The 27,341-nt window shown below is 43.8% G+C and overlaps 1 protein-coding gene across 1 annotated transcript in view; it reads left to right on the top strand.

The window, feature by feature from the left end:
- The window catches only part of PCNX2 (pecanex 2), a 3,673,975-nt gene that overhangs the window by 3,443,871 nt on the left and 202,763 nt on the right, over positions 1–27,341 (top strand). The window contains exons 30-32 of the mRNA XM_063443387.1: positions 5,045–5,115; positions 15,102–15,130; positions 20,265–20,299. Of these exons, the coding sequence (XP_063299457.1) occupies positions 5,045–5,115; positions 15,102–15,130; positions 20,265–20,299 (135 nt within the window). The remainder of the gene's footprint in view (positions 1–5,044; positions 5,116–15,101; positions 15,131–20,264; positions 20,300–27,341) is intronic.

Consider the following 27,341-nt stretch of genomic DNA (forward strand, 5'->3'; position numbering starts at 1 on the left):
GTATCCCCATTGGAATAAAACAGGGAAATACATAGATCCTGGATTGTTGGTGGGCCATTAGGACTGGTTTGAGAACCACTGGTTGTAGAGGATCATGAGGAACATGAAGTTCAGTCCATTATTGATTTTCGTATCTCCAGGGGTACTCTACAGTATCTGGAGAATTGGAGGGGTTATGTCACTGAGGAGTGCTCCTGGATTGATGTTCATGACGTCTCTGCTCCTCGTTGAAGAGGGTGGTTGTGACGAAGTGCCCTTCGCCACTTGGGCCTGGAGAGGACTAATTGCCAGCCTCCTGCCATGTAACTATGGCCCCTGTGCTGATAGCTGTATTTTACCCCGCAGAAAGGTTTAGTCGTGTATTTCTGCTGGGGCATTCGGGACTTTCATTATGTGAGTAGTGCTACCCCAGATAGCTATGCCATGGAGCCTATTTGTGTAACGAAAGACTATGGAAAAGACTTTGGCTCCATGGCGATTGAACTGTATGTATGTGATCTGAGTGCCATTCGGTAATAATGTGTGCTCAGATCTAAGCTATCTGGGGATACGTTGCAGGTATATGTTTTATGTAGTAATTGTAACATTGTGTAATTTTATGTCTTTTTGCAACCATGTGGTTAATGGAGTCTTGCCTCTGTCCTGGGAGATAATTTGATTACTTTCCAATTATCTCCAGGATAGAGACGAGGGATTGTGATGTCACTGTGGGAGTATTTTGTTTGTATTGTCTGTGATTGGCTAATATCCAATATGTGTCCCATTGTTCCATCAGGTCCCCTAGGGGAGTGTCCACCTGGTGGACACTTGCATAAATACTGGACAGGTAGCCCTCAATAAACCAGACCTACTTGCACCTTTCTTGAAGCCTTGGGGGAAGGGATAACTACACTCTGGGGATTGCTATAATCACATACTCCCCAGAGTCAGCTCTTGCAAGAGCTTGTTTTGTTCCTGGTTCCTGCTCTCTGGATTTAGGAGAGGTTCACCCACTGGAAGCTGGATCCTGGCCTTGGATCCAGGGTTGGTGAGAGACCCCGGCGCAGCTGCATCGCTGGAAGTGGGGTCTGCAGTGCTGATGGTGTCAGTTGGAGTGCTCGGAGTCCTCGGCAAGCGCTAGGAGGATCGATTGGCGGAGGTACTCGGTCGGAGTGCCAGCGGTCCGTCACAGTGGTAATGTAAGGAATCCTATACTTACCTTGGTGGCCCGCCAATCAGCTGTTTCTCCGATCGGGAGGACTGCCTCCACCAGTTTACCTGCCTGATCGGATAGTCTATAGGATGCCGGCCACTGTGCGCATGCCCCTTTTTATGATGCAGTGCACGCATGCAGTCGTCATGTGATGGGCAGTACTGAGGTTGCGATCTACAGACGTCCTTACAAGTTTTGGAGCGTGACTACATCAATCACGCCCCCAAACATATACAAGCACATTTAGCCAGTGTTCCAGTGCCCTAGTTTACTAGTTTTCCAAGAGTGCGTTTCTTACTGGTTTAGTGCTATTTTTTTAGTTATTGTCTTTTTTCCAGACTACTCTGATTTCTGTTTCCCTTGCCTCGGCTCTGGTATTTGTTTTAGTTATTCTCTGGTTCCCTTTGAATTGGCCCTGTTTTTGACTATTCTATTCTTATTACTATTATTACTATTCTATGGACCAATTTAGGCATTTATTATACCTATATGTGGGTTATTATTCTGCGTGTTGGGTTACCTATTTTGTGATTTTTGAGGATTCAAGGGTAGACTTGTGTTTATGAATCTTGAGTGAGGAATATCCATGAATTCCAGGGAATAACCATGTCTAATTATTAATCTTACCCACATGTCTGGGATCACTGCCCAAACCCTTTGGAAATGAATATGTCTTGCTCCCACCAAAGGAGTCTAGCCATAGTAACCTTCAGAACTGTTTATTTGAATGAAAGGAAATTGAAGCAATTTTTCCTCTAGTTGACTTGCTGGTTTGACCACTTCTCCAAGTAGATGGTATTCTCAACCAGGTCTTTATGCCTTGTTCTCTCTATAAGAAGTGTGTTCTCTGCAAGAATGACAGTCCTGTGGTGGTCTTCTTGGTCTTCTATCCTGGGGAAGCAATACTTTTTTGACATCTAGTGCCTTCTTAAAGGCTTCCTCCAGAGGTTTTCCAAATAAAATCACTCCTGAAAAAGGTAGAGAAAATAGATGCAATATGCTTTGATGCAATATCAGTTCCCCAGGATCTTAGCCATAAGGCTCTTTTGGCTTCTACAGAGTAGGCCATAACCTTTGACATGATCTTAATCATGTCGTTGGAAGCTTCTAAGAGCCATTCACTTGCTAATCTGACATACCTCAATGAGTCTGCAGTATGGTGTCTTCTAATACCTTTTTCTAAATCCTCTTCTATGTCCAGAATCCATGATCTTAAAGCTCTGGACATGGCAGAAATAGAAACTGCTTGACAACATTCTAAAATGTTGACAACATTATAAAAACCGCCATGTATCTAGCTTTTTATGGGTTTCTTAGACCATGAGAATTCACCATTAGTGGCCAACACCATAGCCAAGGGTGCCTCCTCAAGTCGTATCTCACGAAACACACAGACTACTACGTCCTGACCCTACCTAAGACTAAAACAAGTCAGATGGGGGAACCGGTTCACATAACCTACTACCCCACAGGGAACAATTGGTGTCCGGTGAAAGCACTGGATGTTTTCTTAGCCATAACACCGACATACCCCTCAAAACCCATACTATTGATACACGATGCAATTCTCACCACGCCAATTTCTCATTACGTCTGGATGCTTATCACCAGACTTGGTTTAAATCCTAGTAACTACTCTGGGCACTCCTTCAGAATCGGAGCGGCCTCCACGGCCTCTAGCCAAGACATACCAGCTCAGGTTATTAAGACACTAGGTCGCTGGAAGTCCTCAGCTTATGCCACTTACATCCCGCACACAGTCCAAGAGATTAGGAGGGCTTTCATTAAGATGTCTTCTTAATAATGTATATGTACTTATGTTACTGAATAATGATTACCTTGCTTTTTTCTTTTTGCCCACTTTATTTACCGGCCTACAGCATACATCGGTTTCGGCACACCTCAACCGACTATTTCCTTTTATTGTATTTCTCTTCTCCAGAATATTCCATATCATATGAGAATGCCCCGAACACAAATTGGAAGGCATGGCCTGAAGTTGTGGGAGGGGCTATAGACCTACTTAAGGGACTCCCCCCTTTCACTCACTTACCTCTGTTGGTCTAGACGAACAGCCCCACCCTCCACTCCCATTAACTATATTTTCTCTATGTAAGCCCACTTTATTTACCGGCCTACAGCATACATCGGTTTCGGCACACCTCAACCGACTATTTCCTTTTATTGTATTTCTCTTCTCCAGAATACTCCATATCATATGAGAATGCCCCGAACACAAATAAGGCTTATGAATAAACTGCAATCTTTGAGTTTGGATTCCAGTATTGTTGAATGGGTTAGGAAGTGGCTGAGTGACAGGCAATACAGTGTTGTAGTCAATGGAGTATATTTTTAAAGCAAGGTATTGTTGCCAGTGTGGTACCTATGGTTGATTATATATTTCCTACCTGTTCTATGTTAAATGTTGTATATATTGTATATTTTGTATTTTATTGTACACTAACTGTAACAATGCAATGATTTGTGGACCCAGGACATACTTGAAAACGAGAGAAATCTCAATGTATCTTTCCTGGTAAAATATTTTATAAATAAATAAATAAATAAATATGGGGTACTTGGACCCATTCTCTTCAATATTTGTATTAGTGATATTGCAGAAGGTCTTGATGGTAATCTATGTCTTTTTGCTGATGATGCTAAGATTTGCAAAAGAGTTGATGTTCCAACTGGGATAAGCCAAATGGCAAATGATTTAGGTAAACTAGAAAAATGTCTGAGCTGAAGCAGCTGACATTTAATATGTATCCATTGATAGGTGTACATTATTATTAAGTATTATAATAGACATATAAATGTAAAAACAAAACCAAATGTGGTTAAATCATAAACCCATAAATGTTACCAGGTATAAATGTTACCTCAAGTACACTGACCGGTGAGTGGAAACCACAGCCCCAACATTTCAGTCTGATTCCTCTTAAGGAAATTTCAATCTTACTTCATGTTTTTTATCCTATTTATACCCACTAGACAAGGTGCTAACAATGCATATAATTAAAAAAGGATGGTTCTCAGGATAATATAAGTGGTAGTATGCACACTTACTAGATCGGCGTGTGTCATTGCCAGGGGTGGATCCTTTATGTGGCCTTTATTTGGAAAATTTTGCGTTTTGGGAGCCTGTGTTTGCTGCAATGTGTTGGTATTTTTTAACTACTTTTGATAAAAAAAAAGATGTATTTTAAGAAGCAAGTAGCAATGCAATATACCCTGTGATATCACATTTTTGTTTCTTTCTTCAACTGAATTTCACTGAGCTGATTACTCACTAGGCTATCAGTGTAAGAGGACACTGTTATATTTGGAAGCATTGGTTTTATTAAATAGAGAAAAGTCAAACAGTGCAGCAGAAGGACTTTTGTCTATTTAGCTGAATTTCTGTTTTATACTGCAACACATTGCTCGGAGCTCTGGGAAAATTAGGTTTTCTGACATTTTATTAGAAAAGAAAGTGTTTGACAAGCTGAACTGTCTTGACTTATTACCTTTTCATTGCTGATGAAATAGTTTATATTTAGTTGAATATCAGTGTAGTGCTAATAGCTTTACAGAATATAATACTGTAGAGGGCAGGTAAAATAAGTGCGATAGATATTTAGAGATTATAATATATACTTTAGAGTATATCAGAGTAGTATGTCAGGGGCAGATTCTGCCTGTGTCTTTTAATTTTGGAATGCATAACATTAATATTGTCTGACTCTCTCTAAAATAAAATTTTTTAAAGTTAATTTTGAATATAATCTATGGAACAATGAAATAATGATGTAATGCATTGTTTTGTAGCAATTATTTACTGATGTTATACAAGATTATATTTTTCCTTAGAATGACAAAAGAATGTGACTCAAGTCATAACACAGGGGAAAATACTGAAGAAAATAATTGCCAAGAAGATTGTTCTTATAATTCAACTCTGTGTGCAAAGAACATAGAACAATACAATGTGAAACGCAAATGTACAGGCAATGAAATAAAATCATCAGATATAAATAATCTTCACACAATGGGTGAGTAAATACCATTTTGTTTGGTTATTACATGGTCATGGCTACCAAAAGTAGATAATAAATCCTTATCCCGCACCAGGGCCAGACTGATGTGGGGAATGTTGTGTCATTACCAAAGACAACCCCAATGTAGGCTTGTTCTTTGTTGCCACTCTCAAGAAAGTCCATAAGCAGAGCTCTACTGAAGATCACTAATATGGAAAAAATGCCCTGCATTTAACATAGCACAAGCATATTTAATAACTTGTTAACTCTTTCTCTGTTCTGTTTGTTGGTGACACGTGTTATCAGGGCCAGATTAAGAGCCCAGTGGGCCTGGTACTGACAAATATGATGGGCCTAATTACAAAATCTTATCGACCTAAAACACTAAAACAGTCCTACCTACCAAGCGTCAGGTATCTGATGGAGATGGTGCTGGAGGGAAACTCAAAGAATGCAGCTATGAGAAAACACATACCCTATGCTAATCTCACGCTTTCATCTTTCAAGTAAATCCATACCCATTAACAGCAGGGTCCAGTAAAGCAGTTTATGGACCGGGTAAAAGGATGGGCCACTGATGCAAATCACATAACAAGAACTGCCGAAAGAGGGTGAACATATCCAAAAAGGGGGCATGTCTGTATCCTCATGTCTCCCAGTCCCTTGATGTCTGTGTCCCCAAGTCTCCCAGTGTCCCCATTTTACTAGGACACTAGGGGACATTGAGAGAAATTGAGACACTGGGAGACATGGGGAAACTGAGACACTTGGGAACACTGGAATAAATGGAGACAGGGGAACACTGGGTGACTTTGAGACATGAGGGGACACTGGGAGACATATGGCACTGAGACACTGTGATACAAAGGGGACACTGGAATATATAGGGGACACTGGAGACTTGATAAAGACCTGGATACAGGTCAAAATGTTGTGGTGTCCAATAAACCTTCTGAAATCTATCACAGTGAGTGCCTGAAATTTTTTTCTTTTATACTAGGGGACAGTGAGACACTTGCTGGCACTGTGAGACATGGGGACACTGGGTGTAGCGGAATGTATTAAGCCTGTCCTGTAACATTCCTATGTGACTGTATTTGTGTGTTTTTTTCCCCATTTCTAGGGTACTTATATGTATTAATCGTATGTTATTCGGTAGTTTCCATCCGTGCTCTATACAAATAGAAACTACCGAACTAATGGACCACCCCAGAGAGAAGTGTGTCGGCTATTAAGCGCTCACACTTCTCTGACCGCAAGTTAATAGGCACTTTATGGATGTATATGGGTGGCCGCCATTCGGTATGCGTACACGTGGCGGCGGCCATCTTATGCTTGAAAATCTCAGCGGTGTTTGGTCGTCGAGTGTCTGGAACTCAAATTGGACACTCGATTACCCGAACACCGCTGAGACCTCCAGAGCTCCATAACTCCCGAACGAGAAGGTTAAGCAAAACCACGTTCGGTAGTTTTAAAGTACCGAACGGGGGGATTCGTATGAAGGGAAAGTTAATCGTGGATGGCAGTATTTTCTATGTATTTTATCTCCTGAACGAAGACCGACCGCAGGGCCAAAATGCATGGAACCCTTTTCGGATACCACCTTGTGTGCGGTCGGTCAAATTACACCCTCCACCTAACTCCCGAACCCCTGGTCCGATCTGGGTGAATTTTGGATATGTTAGTCACCCAGATCAGGGCTACCAGGGGGTACCATTTAAATAACTATACCAGGCTGTTTTGGGGTACATCCAGAATCGGGGTAAAAGTGTATGTCATAAGTGGATTATGTGTCACACTGAGGGGAGGAGAGGTATGGGAGGTAACTACTGTACTATTGGCTAATGTACTAATTACTGTAAATCCCTCCCTTGCAAGGGAGAACCCTTTATAAGGAAGTTGTGTAATTAAAGATTTCAGTTCTGCTCCTGATGCTGTGTGTCGTCCAGTTATTGGGAGTGCTGTTGGGATATTGTTGGATTATTTTGCCTGCTGGAATTACTACTCTTTGGATCTTTAATACTTGTTCCTGAGCCTCACTGGGATCTTAAGTGGAGAATAGCTGTGGAATATCAGCTCTCCGCTACACTGGGAGATTAGGGGACTTTGGGAGACCAGGGGACACTGAGACACTAAGGACACTGAGACACTACAGACACTGAGAGACACCAGGGACACTGGGAGACATGGGGCACTAAAACACTGGGATACATAGGGGACACTGTGACACATAGAGGACAGTGAAGACTTGATAAAGACCTAGGTACAGGTCAAAACGTTGCGGTGTCCAATAATCCTGCTTAAATCTATTACAGTGAGAGCCTGAGATGTTTTCTTTTATACTAGGGGACACTGAGATACACTGGGACACTGAGGCACTGGGAGACTATGGGACTTTGGGAGACTAGGAAGCACTGAAACACTAGGCACACTGGCACACTACGCACACTGAGAGACACCAGGGACACTGGGAGACATGGGGACACTGAGATACTAAGGACACTGGCAGTAAGACATTGGGACACTGGGGGTGCCCCATGTCTCCCAGGTCTCAAAGTCCCCCAGTGTCCCTATGTCTCCCTGTGTCCCCCAGTGTCCCCATGTTTCTAATTGCTCCCTAGTGTCTCAGTGTCCCCATGTCGCCCAGTGTCCCCTATTGTTTGTATCCTCATGTCTCCCAGTGTCCCTTAGAGTCTGTGTCGCCATGTCTCCCAGTGTCCCCTTGTCACTAGAACACTAAGGGACACTTAGAGATATTGGGACACTGTGAGCCATGGGGGCACTGATACACTAGGGGACACTGGGAGAGACATGGGGACACTGAGATACATGTGGACACTGAGAGAATAGGGACACAGACACTAGTGACACTGAGAGACACCAGGGACACTGGCAGACATGGGGAAACAGAGAAACCAGGGACACTGGGAGACATGAGGACACTGAGACACTAGGGACACTTGATGGGAGACATGGGGACACTGTCTCAGGGTCCCTATGTTCCCCAGTGTCTCAGTGTCCACATGTCTCCCAGTGTCCCAATGTCTTAGTGTCCCCAAGTCTCTCACCATCCTCATGTCTCACAATTTCCCCTAGTGTCTCAGTGTCCCCAGTTCTCCAAGTGCCCACTAGTGTCTCAGTGTCACCAAGTGTTCCTGTGTCTCCCAGTGTCCCCAAGTCTCTCACCATCCCCATCTCTCCCAGTTTGCCCTAGTTTCTGTGACCCCAGGTCTCCCAGTGCCCCCTAGTGTCTCAGTGTTGCCATGTGTCCCTATGCCTCCCAATGTAGGGGTAGTGTCTCAGTGCCCCCTAGTGTCTCAGTGTCCCCCAGTGTTCCCTAGTGTCTGTGTCCCCATGTCTCCCTGCAGCCTTTCCCCCATCCCTCACTTACCTGAGCTGTTGGGTGTCTCTGCAGGCTGGGAGCTGCTGTTTGGACTATCTGGGAAGAGCTGCTCCCCCGCGGATCAGTGAGTAGAAAGAGGCAGGGCGGGAGATGCTGTTACTTCCTATCACTGCCTCTCTCCACACACACAGCGCCAGCTACTGGCCGGTGCCAGTATAATCTCAGTTTATACTGAGACCGACATTTGTATTGCCGGTATTACTGCAATACGGGCACCGGCTAGGCAGCCTCAAATATCTGATAAATACTTCTGAGAAATACCTGGCAGCCCTAAGAAATACCTGAGAAATAACTGGCAACCCTAAAAGTACTGTGTAAAAAAATGTAGTTTTTTTTTTTAATTAAATCAATGGGCCTATTCAATGAGCGGAGCTGCAGCTGCCCTGGTACCACCCCAAGTCTCGGCTACAATCCAAGCCGATCATTGAGGAGCCATTCAGCTTGTAGGACCCCTAGCTAAGCCTAGTCCGTCGGGTAAAAAGTCTATCCACTATGCCACCTGTTACCTGTAAGCGGTCGCGCTGACCAATATACATGAGAGACAGTAGCGAATGCCCTGGTACAAATCTTTTTACGAGTTGGATTTCCCCACAAGATTCTTTTGGACCAGGGAAACCAGTACACAGCGGAGGTCACACATCAGCTATGGAAGGTTTGTGGGATAAAACCCATCCAGAGTTCTCCATACCACCCACAGACAAACAGCCTCTGCGAGCAGTTCAATGGAACGCTCAAGCAAATGTTGAGGACATTCACCCTTGCTTGCTGAGACTGGGAAAGATTCCTACTGCACCTTGTATTTGCTTATCAAGCAGGGATCCACGGGGTTTACTCCGTTTGAACCTTTATATGGGAGAAGGGTAAGAGGTCACCACCAGGGACGTATTAGCCGCGAGGCAAACAAGGCATTTGCTTGTTAGCCTGGCTGCTAACTGACAAGCCAGGTGGGAGGGCTGTTGGGCGGGCGGCGCTGGCGAGGGAGCACTTCCCCTGATATCATATTCCGGCTCCTGGCATCACTCTGCGGCGCGCGAGGGAGCTGAGCAGAGCGCTCAGGGGAAAGTGCTCCCTCGCCAGCACCACCCGACTGACCGCCCAGCAGCCACTGGACCCCCAGAGAAAAGGAGAACCCCCTCCACCCCCCCAGCATTCCCAAAGGTAAGGAGGCTGGGGGGATTGTATTTTTAAAAGAAAACGTGAGCGTTTGTGTAGGGGTGTGTGTGAGTGTAGGGGTGTGTGTGTGTGTGTGTGTGTGTATGTGTAGGTGTATAGACAATATATGGAGGGCTGCGGTGACATTAGAACTATGACGTGTGAACTAATTCTATAGATAGAGGCCCAATTCTCACCCAGCAGGTCAGCTGCCCCATGGTGGGATCAATGATTTGTATGCTGAGGGGCACAGTGACAGAATATTAATCAGCAAGTGGTACACGAGCTGGGGAACATGACTGTCTTTTCCACTAACATGCTATGAAGCACCACGTCCTTCATGACACTGACCCAACACAAACCTCATACAATGTGTGCTGCCTTCAAGAAGACTTCCTTTGCTGATGACAATCTATCTGTATCTGTTTCCGCTACAAAATGGAATCTTTAACTTATTCTTAGCACCCAACTCTCATCACGTTCAGCACAACAGGCCCGAGAATTCTGCTTGCTGAGTGTCATGAGAGTAAGACTCCTATGTGAGTTTTGATATGGTCTATGGAACACATAGTATATTGCTATTGACTAACTCATACATTTCTCAAAGTTGATGAGTTTCAGTTCACATTATGATCTGACATGTCCTAGGCAGAGTAAGTGTAATGGGAATTGTAGTTTATTAACATGAGTTAACATGAGTAGTGCTAGGATAGCATCACTGCCAAGCTGTACTAAATGCACGTTTTGTCACATATACCAGGTGTGGTGATATATTTATTGGGTGAGATCAGGGGCATGGAGAAACTAAACAGAGGGTAATAGTATCCAGGGATATTTATAGGAAGAAAGGTTTGAGTGTGTGTGTGTCTGTTAGTGAGTGTGTGTGTGTCTGTTAGTGAGTGTGTGTGTGTGTTAGGGAGTGTGTTACTATGTGTGTGACTCTTAGTTTGTGCGTGTCTGTTAGTGAATGTGTGTGTCTGCTAGTGACTGTATGTGTCTGTTAGTGAGTGTATATGTGTCTGTCAGTGAGTGAGTGTATATGTGTATTTAAAAGGCGGGGTGGGGGCGCAGTAGGGGGGAGGGTAGGTGTATGGGATGGCGCGGCAGGGCAGGGGGGTGCACAAAACCCAGGATACACCACTGGTCACCACGACTCATGCATGTTCCACTCAAATTCATCAGAGAACATTGGGAAAACGAGACTGAGAGGGAGGGAACTCGGATCGTGCCCTTTGTGCTGGAACTCTGTGATCACATGGAACAGTTGGCCAAGATGGTGAAAGAGAGCCTTCAGGTGGCTCAGGGGCAACAATGGGACAATCATGGTACCCGACAACATAGCTTCTGTGTCGGATAAATGGTCTTGGATCTGAAACTGGTCCAACACGATAAGTTACAGGCAGCTTGGCAAGCTCTTCACAAGGTGGTAGAACAGATTTGTGACACCAACTATGTGGTGGCCAGCTGTGCAGACGAGAGAGTAAAATGCTCCTTCCACATAAATATGCTCAAGGAGTACCAAGAGAGACAGGAGTAAGTAGCTGCAGTATGTGCCTCAGCTTCTGAGGACTTAGACAGCCTCCCATTACCTGACCTACTAGAGGAAGACCCCCAAGCCAACCCTACAGCCCAAGTACTGCTGGGGACCGACTAACTGTCCACAAAATAGCTCAGGCTCACCAACTAGTGGAGGCTTAGTGACAGACCTTGTCACCTGTACACGAAGTAGAGACCCTGGGACAAGCACTCCTGAAACTTCCCCCCTACTGCATCCCAAATGCATTCTAGGAAGGGATGCGGAAGGAGATACAAGAGATGCTCCAACTAGGATTGATTGAGGCTTCACGCAGACTTCACCAGTATTACTTGTACTGAAGCAGGATGACTCGCTTCTGCGTGGGCTACAGGTGACTTAATGATCGGACCGTTATCGATGCTTCTCCTATGTCCCGGATGGTTGAGATTGCATAGCCAGGGGATGGTATCTGACCACGATATACCTCTGCAAACACTACTGGCAGATTTCCCTGGCCAAGGAGACTATCCCGAAGTCAGCATTCGTCACCTTGTTTGGCCTGTTTCATTTCGGGTCATGCCATTTGGGATGAAGAATGCCCCAGCCATGTTCCAATGTATGGTAGATAGGCTCCTCGATGGCTTACAGGATTTCTCATGTGCATACCTGGATGACATAGCTAACTATAGTGACTCCTGGGAAGACCATCTGACCCATGTAGGGATGGTTCTCAACCAAATTAGAGCAGCTAAATTAACTCTAAAGCTGGACAAGTGTCATCTCTTTATGGCTGAAGTGCAGTATTTGGGACATTGAGTAGGGTGTGTGAAGCAGCGGCAAGAGCCTGCTAAGATTGAAGCCGTTGCAAACTGCCCAAGACACAAGTCATGGCCTTCTTAGGGACAGCCGGCTACTGTAGATGCTTTGTCCCAGACTACAGCACCCTAGCTAAACCCCTAACTGACTTGACAAAGAAAAGTCTACCCAGGCAGGCACTGTGGTCCCCAGGGTGTGAGCAAGCATTCCAGTCACTGAAGCAAGCACTGGTTAATGCCCACATATTGGCTGCCCCAGATCCTAGCAAACACTTTATCGTCCATACAGACGCTTCCATGTTTGGACTGGGGGCAGTCCTAAGCCAAGTTGACGAAGACGGTGGAGAGCATCCTGTCGCGTACCTCAACAGGAAATTGCTACCCAGAGAAAAGAATGCCTGGCACTTGTATGGGCTCTGAAGAAACTAACTCCTTACCTGTATGGACGAGCTTTCATAATAACTTATCACAACCCAATGTGTGTGGCTTAACCGGGTGGCCGGGGACGATTTCACTACCAGAACAGAAAGCAAAATGGCAACGCTAATGTGTTGTCACGGCAGACAGAGCTCACGAACTAAAGAATACTTCCCAGACATCCCCAAGTTGACCCAAAAGGGGTCTGCCAGTGCAATATGCAAGGGGGAAGCAGTGTGACAGAACACTGTGTCACTTATTTGCCTTACATTTCGTTTATATCCCAGGTTGTTAGGTTATAATATTAAGACCTGTTTTCCCCTCTTATACCTCCCGAAACCAGACCACCCCCTGGCTCATTAACTTCAATGAACACATTAACTTAAGTGCTCTTCTGAGTGGCCGCCATTCGTATGACCAAACGCACGTGTTTTGTGGAATGGAAGCCATTTTGTCTCGTGAATGCAGGTAGCGGTACTTGGACGTCAACTGTATGGAACTTGATCGGACTGTGGCGGCCACCCAGATAGAAACAATCCAATAGTAGTAGTAATAATGAGTATAGTTTCCCAAGAAGTATAATTCCAGAGCAGGTATAGCTTTACCCCACAGACATTAATCGAGACTGAATGCTAGGAGTGAACTGATTTTATTAGGGGCCACACACAGCATGTTATGCATAGACCCCCTACATACGGTTTCCTACAGAAAATTACAGGGTATTTTGTAGAAATAATTGTGTGAGAAAAAACTATAACTCAATAATCTCTCATGTACTGAAAAAACCCAAAACAGACATATATCAACCAGGTACCCATTTAAAGGGACACTATAGTCACCTGAACAACTTTAGCTTAATGAAGCAGTTTTGGTGTATAGAACATGCCCCTGCAACCTCACTGCTCAATCCTCTGCCATTTAGGAGTTAAATCCCTTTTTTTATGAACCCTAGTCACACCTCACTGCATGTGACTTGCACATCCTTCCATAAACACTTCCTGTAAAGAGAGCCCTATTTAGGCTTTCTTTATTGCAAGTTCTGTTTATTAAGATTTTCTTATCCCCTGCTATGTTAATGGCTTGCTACACTGCAAGAGCCTCCTGTATGTGATTAAAAGTTCAATTTAGAGATTAAGATACAATTATTTAAGGTAAATTACATCTGTTTGAAAGTGAAACCAGTTTTTTTTTCATGCAGGCTCTGTCAATCATAGCCAGGGGAGGTGTGGCTAGGGCTGCATAAACAGAAACAAAGTGATTTAACTCCTAAATGACAGTGAATTGAGCAGTGAAATTGCAGGGGAATGATCTATATACTAAAACTGCTTTATTTAGCTAAAGTAATTAAGGAGACTATAGTGTTCCTTTAAGTCTTATATCCTCAGATAGCCTGGAGCTGAGTGCACAACATATAAAAAAGCGATCAGATCCCACCACCACAGCCGAATCGCCACTGGGGTAAAGTTTTGAGGTAAAGTTTTTCGGTCTCTTTCGGGAGTACGAAAACGAATAAAATACCAAATGTATGCTTTAGCTGGTAGGCAGATAGTGTTCACCTAATCCATGCGAGCGATTCCACCAAACAGTGCTCATCCAGGTTGCAAATAAACAAACGCAGGCAGGGATGGAAGTTCAGCGGTGTTCGCAAGGTCAAGTAGGGTGTACTAAAACTTATAATTTGTAAAAAGCCAATTTCAATAAGATTAGGGCAGCTCTACAACATATTGACTGGCATAAACACCTTGAAAAAACACTGAGAATAAATGGAAACTATTCAAACAAATATTAGAAAGGTACATTTCTCACCATAATTGTAAAAGAAACTAATTGAAACCAATGTGACTTAGTAGAGAAGTAAAACAAGAGATTAAAAATAAGAAAAGGGCATTTAAGGCATTTAAAGCATTTAAATCGGACAAATCAGAGGCATCCTATATAAGATATAAGGAAGCCAACAATGCTTGCAAAAAGGCAATTAAAGTAGCTAAACTAGAAAATGTGAAATTGATAGCCAAAGAATGCAAAACCAACCCCAAATTGTTTTTCAAGTACATCAATTCTAAAAAAAAAAAAAATTAAAGTGTAGGTACACTGGAAACAAAGACTGGTCTGTTAGCTAATGAAGACCAGGAAAAGGCAGACATTTTAAATAACTATTTTTCTTTAGCATATATTAATGAGGATCCTATGGCGAGAGATGTGCAAATGATTGCTGCAAAAAATTTGCAGATAACTTGGTAATTGGACGAGACAAGGTGCTACAGCTGTTAAAGAAAATTAATGTAAATAAAGCTCCGGGGCCTGACCGTGTTCACCCACGAGTACTTAAGGAGATAAGTGGGGAAATAAGTGGACCTCTGTATTTACATTTTCAAGAAGTATAGATCAGGGTGTTGCAGTGGATGTGATTGTTACGGACCGTTTCAGCAAACAAGGGGTTAAAATCCGTTTAGGCAATATGCCCCTTTCTGAGAGACAGGCACAGCTACTGCAGAACACCAAACTCCCGAACTGGATACAAAATAGCACTCCAAACTGGAACCTCACGAATAGCTGCTAGCAGACGAACAGGAAAAGCAGACATCAGCTTACACTCCTAGCAATCAATCTCCAACAGCATACAGTGAATCCCCCCAAGAACGAGACAAGGCTCCGTGTTGAGGGTCAAGCAGTGGTCTGAGGTGCTGGCACACCCAGCCTGGTTTTTATTACAAGTGTACACATGCAGGCCACACCCAGGGGGAGGCATAAAATAACCAATAGTATCACAGGTGCAACCCACACATCCCCTCCCCTTAGTGTGACACATAATCCCATTATACATACAGTTAAAACATACTTTTTACCCAACTTTCATAACTCTAAAACCATACATCACATTCACATAAAAATACATATCCACAATCAATCCATTCAGGGGAACGACATATTAAAAAATGGCATGAATCAGACCAGGGGTTCAAAAGTTAGTAAAAGTATCTTTTGTTCCCCCTGGCTGGCAGTATTTTAATCTGGCTCAAATAGAAGTAAAACATCCCCACAATGCATCCTGGCTTCCTCCCTTCTGCCCTGGAGATAATTGGAGAAGTAATCCAATTATCTCCCAGGTCAAAGACAAAACTCCATTACACATGTGGGGACCTAAATACAGGATTATGTTTTAAAATATATAAAGTCACTTTTATTACACCAAACACAGACATGTTACATATCCCCAGATAGCTCAGATCTGGGTGCACATTATTAGGTGAATGGCACCCAGACCACACAAATACAGTTTAATCGCCATGGAGCCAAAGTCTTTAATCACACGAATAGGCTCCATGGCCTAGCTATCTGGGTTATCACAGTTCACATAGAAATACCGAAGGTATGGCTGTTCGGCTACATCCTCACGAATGGGAACCAGGAGACGGACGGCTCAGCGGTGTTCGTGCAGATAAGTGTCCGTTTATAGTACCATAGTTTAGGTGCCGAACACTGTTTTTAAAGGGCCCAATCTCCCAGGGCCATAGTCCAAAGGCAGCAGGCGGGCAACCAGGCTCCTCCAATGCAATGTGGCGAGATTGGTCTCGTCACAGTGATCTACTTGGATTTTGCCAAGGCATTTGATACGGTTCCTCACAATAGGTTAGTGTTCCAAGGTTTAAGGATAGAGTACAACATTAATGGTAAATTTTCAGGCTGGACAAAAGTGGTAAGTGGTGTCTGTGACGGAACGCTGGCACTCCGACCGAGTACCTCCGCCAATCGATGCTCCTAGTGCTTGCTGAGGACTCCAAGCACTCCAACCGACACCATCAGCACTGCAGACCCCACTTCCAGCGATGCAGCTGCGACCGGGTTCGCGCCGTCCTTCACCCATTTTGGACCCAAGGCCAGGATCCAGCTTCCAGTGGGTAAACCTCTCCTAAAACCAGAGAGCAGGAACCAGGAACAGGTCTTACAAGAGCTTACTCTGCTGTGATTATAGCAATCCCCAGAGTGTAGTTATCCCCTCCCCCAAGCATGAGCCAAGACTTCAAGAAAGGGTCAAGCAGGTCTGTTTAATGAGCACCAAAGGACTTTCTTTTATACAATATTTTCCACAAGGTTACCACCCACGTGGTCTTGTGGAACAGCCAATCAAAGACATTGCAATATAGTCAGACACTCCCAGCCAAGGCACACACACCCTTCCCTCTGCCTCCTGTGATATAATTACTAAACACAATGGGCTAACTTAATTATCACAGGCTGAAAAATATACAGATTTACACAATATTCATAACTTCCAAACCATACATGCAATTCACAAAAGCAGTATAAAAACATATGTCAAAATCATACAAATTGGTCCAGTGGTTTAAAAGTTAGGTGGAAGTCCTATTTGACTGACTGCAAGCATGGCTTTCCTGCCCAAAACAGTTCCACAAATTTAGGCTTTGCAGCCCGTCTATCTTATCCTTTACCCTGGAGATAATTGGCTTAAGTGGGTGTGATAACTTAATTATCTCCAGGTACAGGGAATATCTCCATTTACAACAACAGTAAAAATACATAAAAATATATAATTCCTATTAAACTGAACAGAATCCCCAGATAGCTTGGATCTGAGCGCTCAATATATCCAAACAGCGTTCAGATCCCACAAACAGAATAAAATTGCCATGGGGTTAAAGTTTAGCTAGGGCTGATGAGAGATTGAGGAGGGAGAAAGCAGCCAGTTTAAACTGGTCTGGCAGTGTCCCTGGGACAACGCCTTGCTGGAGAAACAATAGACAGGAAAACGGGGGAGGGGAAGAGGCACATTTTCTCATGGTATTAAAGGGGCAGAAAAAGTGTGTTACAATCCAATATGCCCAAATAATGTTTTTAAAGGGCCATACATGCCAGGGCCATAGTCATAAGGCAGGAGGCTGGCAATCAGGCTCCTCCAAAAGCCTGGGCAAAAGGCAGTTTGTTGCATAAAAAGCCTGGGACAAAGGGCAGTTTGTCACAGTGACCCTCAGGGTTCTGTTTTGGGACCGCTTCTATTCAACATATTTATAAATGATCTTGCAATAGGCATTGAAAGTCAAGTTTTATTGTTTGCAGATGACAAAAAACGTTGTAACGTAATAAAATATGAGCAGGGTATTTGCTTTGCTGCAGAGGGATTTTGATAGATTGGGGGACTGAGCACTAAAATGGCAGATGAAATTGAATGTAGAGAATAGGGATCCCATTCTGAAGAAGCCACTTATGGTGAAACGCGTTTATGGTTATTAATTCTGTATTTTATTGTGTATTTTAGATCAATAAAGGTTTTTTGGCAACTTTATTGTACCAATCCTCTTTTTATTGCACTCTCTATGCACTTTAAACTTGTTTTTACCTTTTCCTGGCATTTTAACCTTTCCTGGTTACTTTTACTTCCACTGGCAATTTTAAAGTTCCAGTACTCCAAGAAATCCTAGGTGGGGATCATACCACCAGCGCCTATCCATAGAGCAGTACCTCTGCTCTATCTTTGTGAGTATTATTTTATTTCCTCTACTACTCTCTTAACCTATCACAATTGAGAGCACTATTGCTGCTTTTTATTTTTCTATATTGGAGCCTTGGATCACCAGACGGTGCTGACGGACGTATCGCCGCTACAAATCCTAAATCCCAAAGCGGGGATTATACCGCTGTACGCTATCCACACCAGAGCTGGCCATAGCTCCCTCAAATGTGAGTTTTTTTACCTCTTCTTATCTGCACACTGAACCACATCAAAATTGAGAGCACTATTGTCGCTTTCTGTCTTTCCTTTCCGAGTTCTGGACTACCAGACGGTGTTGACGGAGACCCCCTCCCTACATATCCTATAAGTGGGGATTATACCGCTGTACGCAATCCACACCAGAGCTGGCCATAGCTCTCTTGAATGTGAGTTCTCTACATTTTGTTACCTATCACACCCTGAACTTTCATACTATACCATTAGACGCCTCTACCTCTCTTGTATTTTCATATACGGAACGGTCTACACTAGACGCATCCACAGAGGAACTCTATCAAGTATCCTAGACCATCTATTGGCACCCTATCAATACTTTACTGGACTATCTACCCTTATTTGGCGCAGCCCTGCAATATTGCGTATAACTTGAGCTCGAAAAGCTGTGCCACTCGGTTCTCCTCGTCCAGCTTGTACATGGTTGCCACAATCGCCTCCATTGAAGGATTCGGACCATACCTAAATAACAGCCTCTTTACCTCATCCTGGTAAGTGGCGCCCTCAAAACATCATGTTTGCTTGCGCCAAGGCTGTAGTAAACAAGGGCGTTGTATGAATACTAGCGTTGCCCTCAATATGATTCACCCTTTTGCTGCTTCTCCTCGCACTAGGACGCCATCCCACCGCTGCCACCACTGTAACGAATCGCCTGACACCCCGACTGGGTACCTCCATTTGACGTATGCTCCTAGTGCTTCCTGAGGGCTCCAAGCACTCCACTAGACACCATAACCACCGCAGACCACGCCGAATCGCTACAGCTCGGTTGGGGTCTCACCGTCTTCCTCCTACTCTGAGCCCAAGACCAGGGACCAGCTTCCAGTAGGTAGACCACTCCTAAATTGAGAGAGCAGGAACAGGAACAAGCTCTTATATAGCAATCCCCAGAGTGTGGGTAATTCTCCAATCCCCCAAACATGAGCCGAAACTTCATGAAGGTACAAGATGATCTGTTTATTGAGCACAAAGGCATTTCTTTTATACACATTTTCCCCACAAGGTTACCACCCACGTGGACCTTGTAGAGCACAGGACACAAAGTTACCAAACCAATAGGAACAATAATTAACACAGTAACACTCCCACATACAGTCAGCAAGCCCTCCTCTCTGCCTGTGATATAATTAAGCTAGCTAATGGAATAACCTAATTATCCACAGGCAGAAAATATCCACTTTTACCCAAAGTCCAGAAACACCCCAAAACACAAACATGTGTATCAATCGCTGGATAGCCCTAATCTGGGTGAACAACATATCCAAAAATCACCCAGATCAGAGCAGGGGTTCAAAAGTTTTATGGAAGTCACATTTGACCGACCGCAAGCCTGTCTTTCATGCCCAAAACAGTTCCACAGATTTAGGCTGTGCAGCTCTATATCCTGGAGACAATTGGCTAAAGTGTCTGTGGTAACTTAATTATCTCCAGGTACAGGAAATATCTCTAAGTCAAAAAACTGTTACATAAACCACATCAAAATACATAATTCTTATAATAACATGTTTAACCTATAGGTCCAACATATCCTCAGATAGCTTGGATCTGAGTGCTCAATATGTCCAATGTTAAAAGTGCACTATAGTACAAATAAGGGTGGGGTCAGACAATAGCAAGGGCTGATGGGAGATTAAGGAGGGACAAAGCAGCCAGTTTCAACTGGTCTGGCAGTGTACCTGGGACAACGCCCTGCTGGAGAACAATAGGACAGGAAAAAGGGGGAGGGGAAGAGGCACATTTCCCCATGGAAGACCCTTTTTAGCATGTCTTTTTGCAGGGCCCATAATCTTGGGGCAGAAATACTGTATTAAAACCCCATAAGCCCAAATAGGGTTTTTAAACGGCAATACCCCCAGGGGCAATAGTCACAGGGCAAGAGGCTGGCAATCAGGCCCCTCCAAAAGCCAGTGGTGAAGGGTAGTTTGTCACAGTTACCACCCAGGTGGACCTTGTGCGGCACAAGGACACAGGAACAACAAGCCAATAAAAACATAGTTTTACATTCAGTCACTCCCATGCAGTGTACACAATCCCTTCCATCTGCCTGTGATATAATTAACAAAGACAATGGACTAACTCAATTAACTCTAAGCAGAAAAAACATAAATTTTTACAAACCCCAAAAAGTACCCCAAAATACAACATGTCCCCTGGTAGCCCCGATTTGGGTGAACAACATATCCAAAAATCACCCAGATCGGTTCAGGGGTTCAGGAATTTCCTGGAAGTCTTATTTTTGCCCCACCATGCAAATGGTCCCATGCCCAAAACAGTTCTATACACTCAACGACAAAACACTGCTGGACGATTTAAGATGGCCGCCGCCACATGTTTGAAAGGGGCATTGTGCTAAGTCCCAATATGCACAAATAGTGTTTTTAAAAGGCAATACACCCCGGGGGCCATAGGCACAGGGAAAGAGGCTGGCAAGCAGACCTTTCCAAAACCCAGTGGCGAGGTTACTTTCGCCACAACTTGCAAAAACATAACATACAGGGATATAATTTCTAATTAAGGGGGTAATAGCTGCTTGATACAAGGAGACATCTGACTGCTATTTTGGGGTCAAGAAGGGATTCTTTTAGTTTGTTGCAAAATTGGAAGCGCTTCAGACTAGGTTTGTTGCCTTCTTTTGGATCAACAGCAAAAACATATGTGAGGAAGGCTGAACTTGATGGACGCAAGTCTCTTTTCAGCTATATAACTATGAACTATATGTAACTATGAGTGTCCATTTTTGTTCCATGCATTCGACAACCAAACACCACTGCCTGCGTTCGTGCAAACAAGATGGCCACCACCCCTTTGTTCATGCATACTAACAGCGGCCACCCAGCTGACCCCTTACAACACTGAGGTGTGAATCGTTATTGAGGTGTTAACAGGGGTGAATGAGGTTAATAAGCATGCGGGTAGTCTGGGTAAAAAAAATATGTGTACATGGTATTTATCGAAGAAAACAATGAATAGTAAGGAAACACAGTATTCCAGTGACAGGGTGTTCTGTCACACGGAAACGCTACCTTCGCAAAGACTGCCACCTGCTTCCCTCCCAGATAAGCAAGGAGAGCACTTATCGGGAAAAAGACTCATGCAAACAAGAGGAACATTTTCTCCCTAGAGTCAGGCAGGAGCATTCGGTTTTATGTGCACAGGAACTCCTGAAAGATGACCGGCTGCAGCCTTTTCTCCATGGAGCTATTGTGGGCTACAACCTCGTGGCCAGCCAGGCAACAATTTACCCCAATGGTGATTGTGTTCCACCAAATGGACCCACGCACTATTTGGACAACTTGGGTACTCAGATCCAGGCTATTCGGGGATATAAGTCTTATGGGGATCCTGTGGACATTGAGTGTGGTTTTGGGGTATTTTCTATGTGGTTCCCTGTAACTGACTCTATTATCTCCCAGACACAGGGACGCCTGGGAGGGGTTTGCATTTCTTTGTATGGAGACTCCATGCTGGGTGTCTGTGTATAAATTGAATGTGCCAGATTACTCCTAGCATTAAGTATCAGCTAATGTCTGGGGGAAAGAGCTATATCACTTTATCCTTCTATAATCATTGAAGACGGCGCTGACTGAGATACTGGGAAGGGGAAAGAACATCCTTGGCAGCGAGACTCGTGTCCCTACCTGAGTAGCCGCCACAACATGGCAATAAAAAAATCCCAATTTTTCCAATCGGCATCAATTATCTTACGTAGCATACTCTTAAGGATATTGTTGAACCTCTCTACTAAACCATCAGTCTGTGTAGATATACCTTTCATTTTTTGCCACTTTACTGCACTCTCTCTAGCATGTAAGCTCATTGAGCAGGGCTTTCAACCCCTCTGTTCTTGTGCATCCAACTCGTCTGCTTACAATTACATGTTTGTTAGTCCATCCATTGTACAGCGCTGTGGTATTTGTTGATGTTATATAAATAATAATAATAATAATAATATACTGAGGTCTTAAGATGTTTAACCTGCCGGAGCCTGCACAGCTATTTTGTGACCCTGGACATCGAAAGGGGTCCCCTTGTCTGTAAAGGATTCATTAAGAGATACCCACCCTACTAAACATAAACACAAGTTCCTTAGATATTAATTTTGCAGAGGTATTACACAAGGGCCTCAAGGTAGCAAATTGCATAGTCCAAGATGACTAGTATATACTGATGCCCCCTAGCGGATTTTACCAGTGGACATGAGGAGCAATAATTTGTTATCAAAGCAAATATTCCAGGCCAATAAAACCTTGTAAGGACTCTCTTTTTTTTTTTTTTTTTTACTCCCAGGTGCCCCCCTCTTCTTTAGTTCTGTGTTTTGGTAAGTCTGTGGAACCAACAGCTGCTTAATGATATCTGAATCTTTATTTTCTACACAATAAATTAAGTCATTGTGTACTTCAAAATAGGGGAACTGCAGGGCTTCTCCTGGCTGAGTAGCAACACCATTTACAACTTTTTCTAGCTGTCACTAAAGTGGGATCTTACCACTGGGAGCTTATAAAGTTACCCAGACTGATCCCCACATCAAATACGTCATTATCCTTGTCTGCAGTGCTCATCACTAGCTTGAGAAGGTCTACCTCCTACTAATACTGATTTAGGGCAGTATCTTTAACGTTTCCCTATTTGTCTGTCACAGTGGTCAAAATCCAAGTCAAATCCTCGGCAGACTAACTAATTTCTGATTTACTTTGGCCTGTCTTTTCTATAGATGCACATTGTAACAGATCAACGGGCACCCCGACTGGGTACCTCCATTGAAGGATGCTCCTAGCGCTTCCTGAGGACTCCAAGCACTGCAGCAGACACCACAACCACCGAACCGGAAAAGTATACGAATGCTCTCAAGCATATGAATGCTGTAGACAGCTGAACAGGAAAAGCATTCAATCAGCTTACACTCCTGGCAATCAGCTTACAATCCAATTCCCCCAATAACGAGATGACACTTCGTTTTGAGGTCAAAGCAGAACTGACTGTACTGGCACATACAGCCTCTTTTATTCCCAATCCACAAACATAGTACTGCCCACAAGGTTTTACAGAACAACCAATCAATACGTACAATACACACAGACACTCCCACACAAAATCCCCCCCTCTGCCTGTGATACGATTACTGAACACAATTGGTAATATAATTATCACAGACAGAGAAATACAGTTTTATAAAACATATTACAGAGACCCCGAAACATGCAATAACCCCACATAAAGTATATCCTCAGAACCGGGGGATCTGGGTGCGCCACATATCCAAAATTCAGCCAGATCCATTCAGTAGTTTGGAAGATACAGTTTAATGTAGATTCCGCATAACATATACAGATTATATAAAAAATAATTACTGTATAATGTGTCCCCTGTTGTATAGTTTAAAACTACTGCACGATGTCTTTGTGCACCAAATACCGGCGAGATGGCACCGTGTAGAAAAGTCACAACAGTGTCTGTGAGTTAAAATGTCCGCCATCCATTGTTCTCACCATGTGCCTCATCCATTGTTCTCACCATGTGCCTCTGATACATGAAATGGTGGCCACCCAGTAACTCCACAGTATGTCCCCAGATGGTTCTTAAAGGGCCAGTAGCAGCATAATAAAATACAATATGCCCAAATCACTTCCTAGAATGGCAATACATCCCAGGGCCATAGTCGCAGGGCAAAAGGCTGGCAAGCAGTCCTCTCCAGGCACAAGTGGCGGGGCTGGTTCCGCCACAACCCTAATTCTAGAAAATATGGAAAAACTCTACCTATCACTACCTCATGGGCCAATCTAGGCACTACAATCACTCTGTAATTTAAAGTTCCATACTAGGTTCCAATATTTACTTCCGCAGTGGAGTATTCTTTTTTTATCACCATGAACACAGATAATTTCGTTTTTCTGAACATGATCAGGTTTTATACAATATATTATAGAGTCTGCTACCAAAGTAACCATACTTTCTGAATCAAGTAACGATATAATGCACGTCATTGGAATGAAGTCTATGCGAACAAGATGACCGCCACCTCGTGGTCATCCATAGGAATTGTGGACGCCAAGACGAACACTTAGACCACAGAGGTGGAAATGGCAACCATGTATCAATTAAGCTTAACAAGGGGTCTTGTGCGGCTGTTCGTTAAACGAACCATATATCCCAATTGCATGAACAGAGCCTGTTATAAGTCCAAGAGGCACAATTGGTGTTTTCCAATAGGATTTTACACAGGGGCCATAGTCACAGGGTAGGAGACTGGCAATCAGGCCCCTCCAAAAGCCAGTAACAAGGTTACTTTCGTCACACCAAATATAAAATCCCACAAACCAAGTCTGTTCACATAGTTTTTTTTTAACCCCTTAACGACGAGTGACGGACAAGGTCCGTCACTCAGGGGAAAGTGTTAATGACGAGTGACGGACCTAGTCCGTCATGTGTTAAAATTAACGCCGCGATCGCGCAGTGCCGGCGATCGCGGGGTTAATGCTGTTGCTGGGTCCCTCTGAGTCAGGGGCAGACCAGCAGCAGCAAATCCGGATATCCCAGCCCATGTGATCGCTGTGACAGACAGTCACAGCGGTCACAATGCTGCTGGGATATCTGATCCGCCTCCCTCCACCTCGTGTGGGTTTGTGAAGTGGAGAGAGACGGATCAGTGCTACATTGTGTCCCAGAAGAATAGTTAAGGTTCAAAAAAAGTTCCCAATCCCTTTACCCTTTATTTAAATAAAAAATAACCCTTTCCCTGCTGCTTGATCACTGCTAGCAGTGATCAATATACAGGTCACAGTACTTTACTGTGATCTATTTTTTTTTTTACTTTCAAGGGTTAATTTTTTGTTTTTTGTAACCCTAAGGGGTTAAATTTTATTATTTGATTTTATTAATTTGTGATTTAGTTATTTTGGTGGGTGGAATTTAGTGGGAATTAGGGAATAAAAATAAAAAAATAAAAAAAAATTATTATTTTTTGTTAGAGTTTTGTTAGCTGTGTTAGCGCTATTAACAATGTTTAGGAAGTATAGCGCAGAGGAGGCTTATGCCCTGTTAGCGGCCGACTCAGAGGCGACTGACACTGCCTCAGAGAGTGAAGCAGGGAGTGACGCAGGGGACGCAGGGGACAGGGACTATGTGCCAGATACTGCAGGACCATCAGGGGAAATCGACGATTCCCCTAATGCTGAACATGGCGCAGATGACTGGGTACCCCCTAATAATTTTTCACCAGACATCCCAGTGTTTACAGCCAATCCTGGCATACAGGCTGACCTGTCTGCCTATAGTGCGCTGGATGTTATGCAGCTGTTCTTGGGGGATGAGATTTTTGGGGAGATAGTCACCCAGACTAATCTCTATGCGGAGCAATATCTGGCACGCAATCCAGACTCTCTTATCTCCAGGAAACAGAGATGGAACCCAACCAGTGTGCCAGAATTAAAACAATTCTGGGCACTGACCATGTTAATGGGGCTAATTAAAAAGCCCACAATTAGGATGTATTGGTCCAAACATCCTATTTGCAATACCCCCATTTTTGCCGAGACAATGACGAGGGAAAGATATGAAGACATACTAAGATTTATGCACTTTAGTGATAATAGCAAGTGCCCCCCAAAAGGTGATCCACAGTATGATCTTCTTTACAAAATACGCCCTTTAATTGCCCACTTTAACAGTAAATTTGCCACTATATATACCCCCAATAAAAACATTTCCATTGACGAGTCCTTAATGAAGTTTAAGGGAAGACTGGGGTTTAGACAATATATCCCATCCAAAAGATCCCGATATGGGATCAAATTTTATAAACTATGTGAAAGTGGCAGTGGCTTCGTATACACCTTCCGTGTATACGAAGGAAGGGATAGCCACCTTGATCCCCCAGGGTGCCCAGATATAGTAGGGACAAGTGGGAAAATTGTCTGGGACTTAATAATGCCACTACTTAATAAAGGTTATCATCTATACATCGATAACTTTTATAATAGCATCCCACTGTTAAAAATGTTGTACTGCTTCGAGACCGTGGCCTGTGGCACTATTCGAAAGAGTCGCACAGGTTTCCCAAAGGCTCTAGCGAACAAAAAAATGAAAAGGGGGGAAACAGCAGCTCTCTGCCAGAATGAACTGCTGGCACTCAAGTACAGGGATAAAAAGGATGTTTTCATCTTAACCACCATCCATGGTGAAAACACTCGGAGGGTCGCAGTTCGTGGCAGAGACGAATATAAACGGGTGCCAGTCTGCATACGGCAATATAATCGGCATATGGGGGGCGTTGACCTGTCCGATCAACTGATGCAGCCGTATTTGATCATGAGAAAGACCAGGGCATGGTATAAAAAAGTGGGCATATACCTGGTGCAGTTGGCAATCCACAATACCTTTGTCATTTTTAAAAAGGCAAATGCTGGGCTGAAAAGCACTTTTCTTTCTTTCCAGTTTGAGCTAATTTCTAAGCTGCTAGAATGCCTCACAAGGAGACCATCGGTGGAGCCTAGCAGAATAATGGAGGCAGGTCACTTCTGCTTTAAGATTCCACCAACCCCTAAAAAACAAAACCCCCAGAAAAGGTGCAGGGTGTGTTACAAGAGGGGCGTAAGAGTTGAGACCAGCTATTACTGCCCTGATTGCCCCTCTCAGCCCGGCCTATGTATTGGCCATTGTTTTAAAAATTTTCACACCCAGGCCGAATAAGTAGACCAGTTTTGGGGTGTAATTTTAGTTATCTGTCTGATTGGTTACCGAATCTTGGCTTTGTCTACCGTTTATCCTGTCTTCTCTGATCCTTGACCTCGGCTTGTCCTATCGTTGTTCCGTTTCTCTTTACTCCTTTGACCTCGGCTTGTACCTTGACAATTCTCTGCTTGTATAGCCCGGCCATTCTAAGGACCGGTATTACAAGTTTCTCTCTGTGTGTTCTCTCTCTTTGTGGTCTGTCTGTGTTTTGGTTTCGGAATCCATGACAGCTTTGCCCGGGACGCAGATGACTGGGTACTACCCCCGGATAAGTTTACCTCAACTATTCCCCCTTTTCACAGCAAATAGTATGCACTTGTTCATAATTTGAATTGATGAGCTGCTTATACTTAAAAA

Source organism: Pelobates fuscus, chromosome 2, assembly GCF_036172605.1.
Source record: "Pelobates fuscus isolate aPelFus1 chromosome 2, aPelFus1.pri, whole genome shotgun sequence".
NCBI lineage: Eukaryota > Metazoa > Chordata > Amphibia > Anura > Pelobatidae > Pelobates > Pelobates fuscus.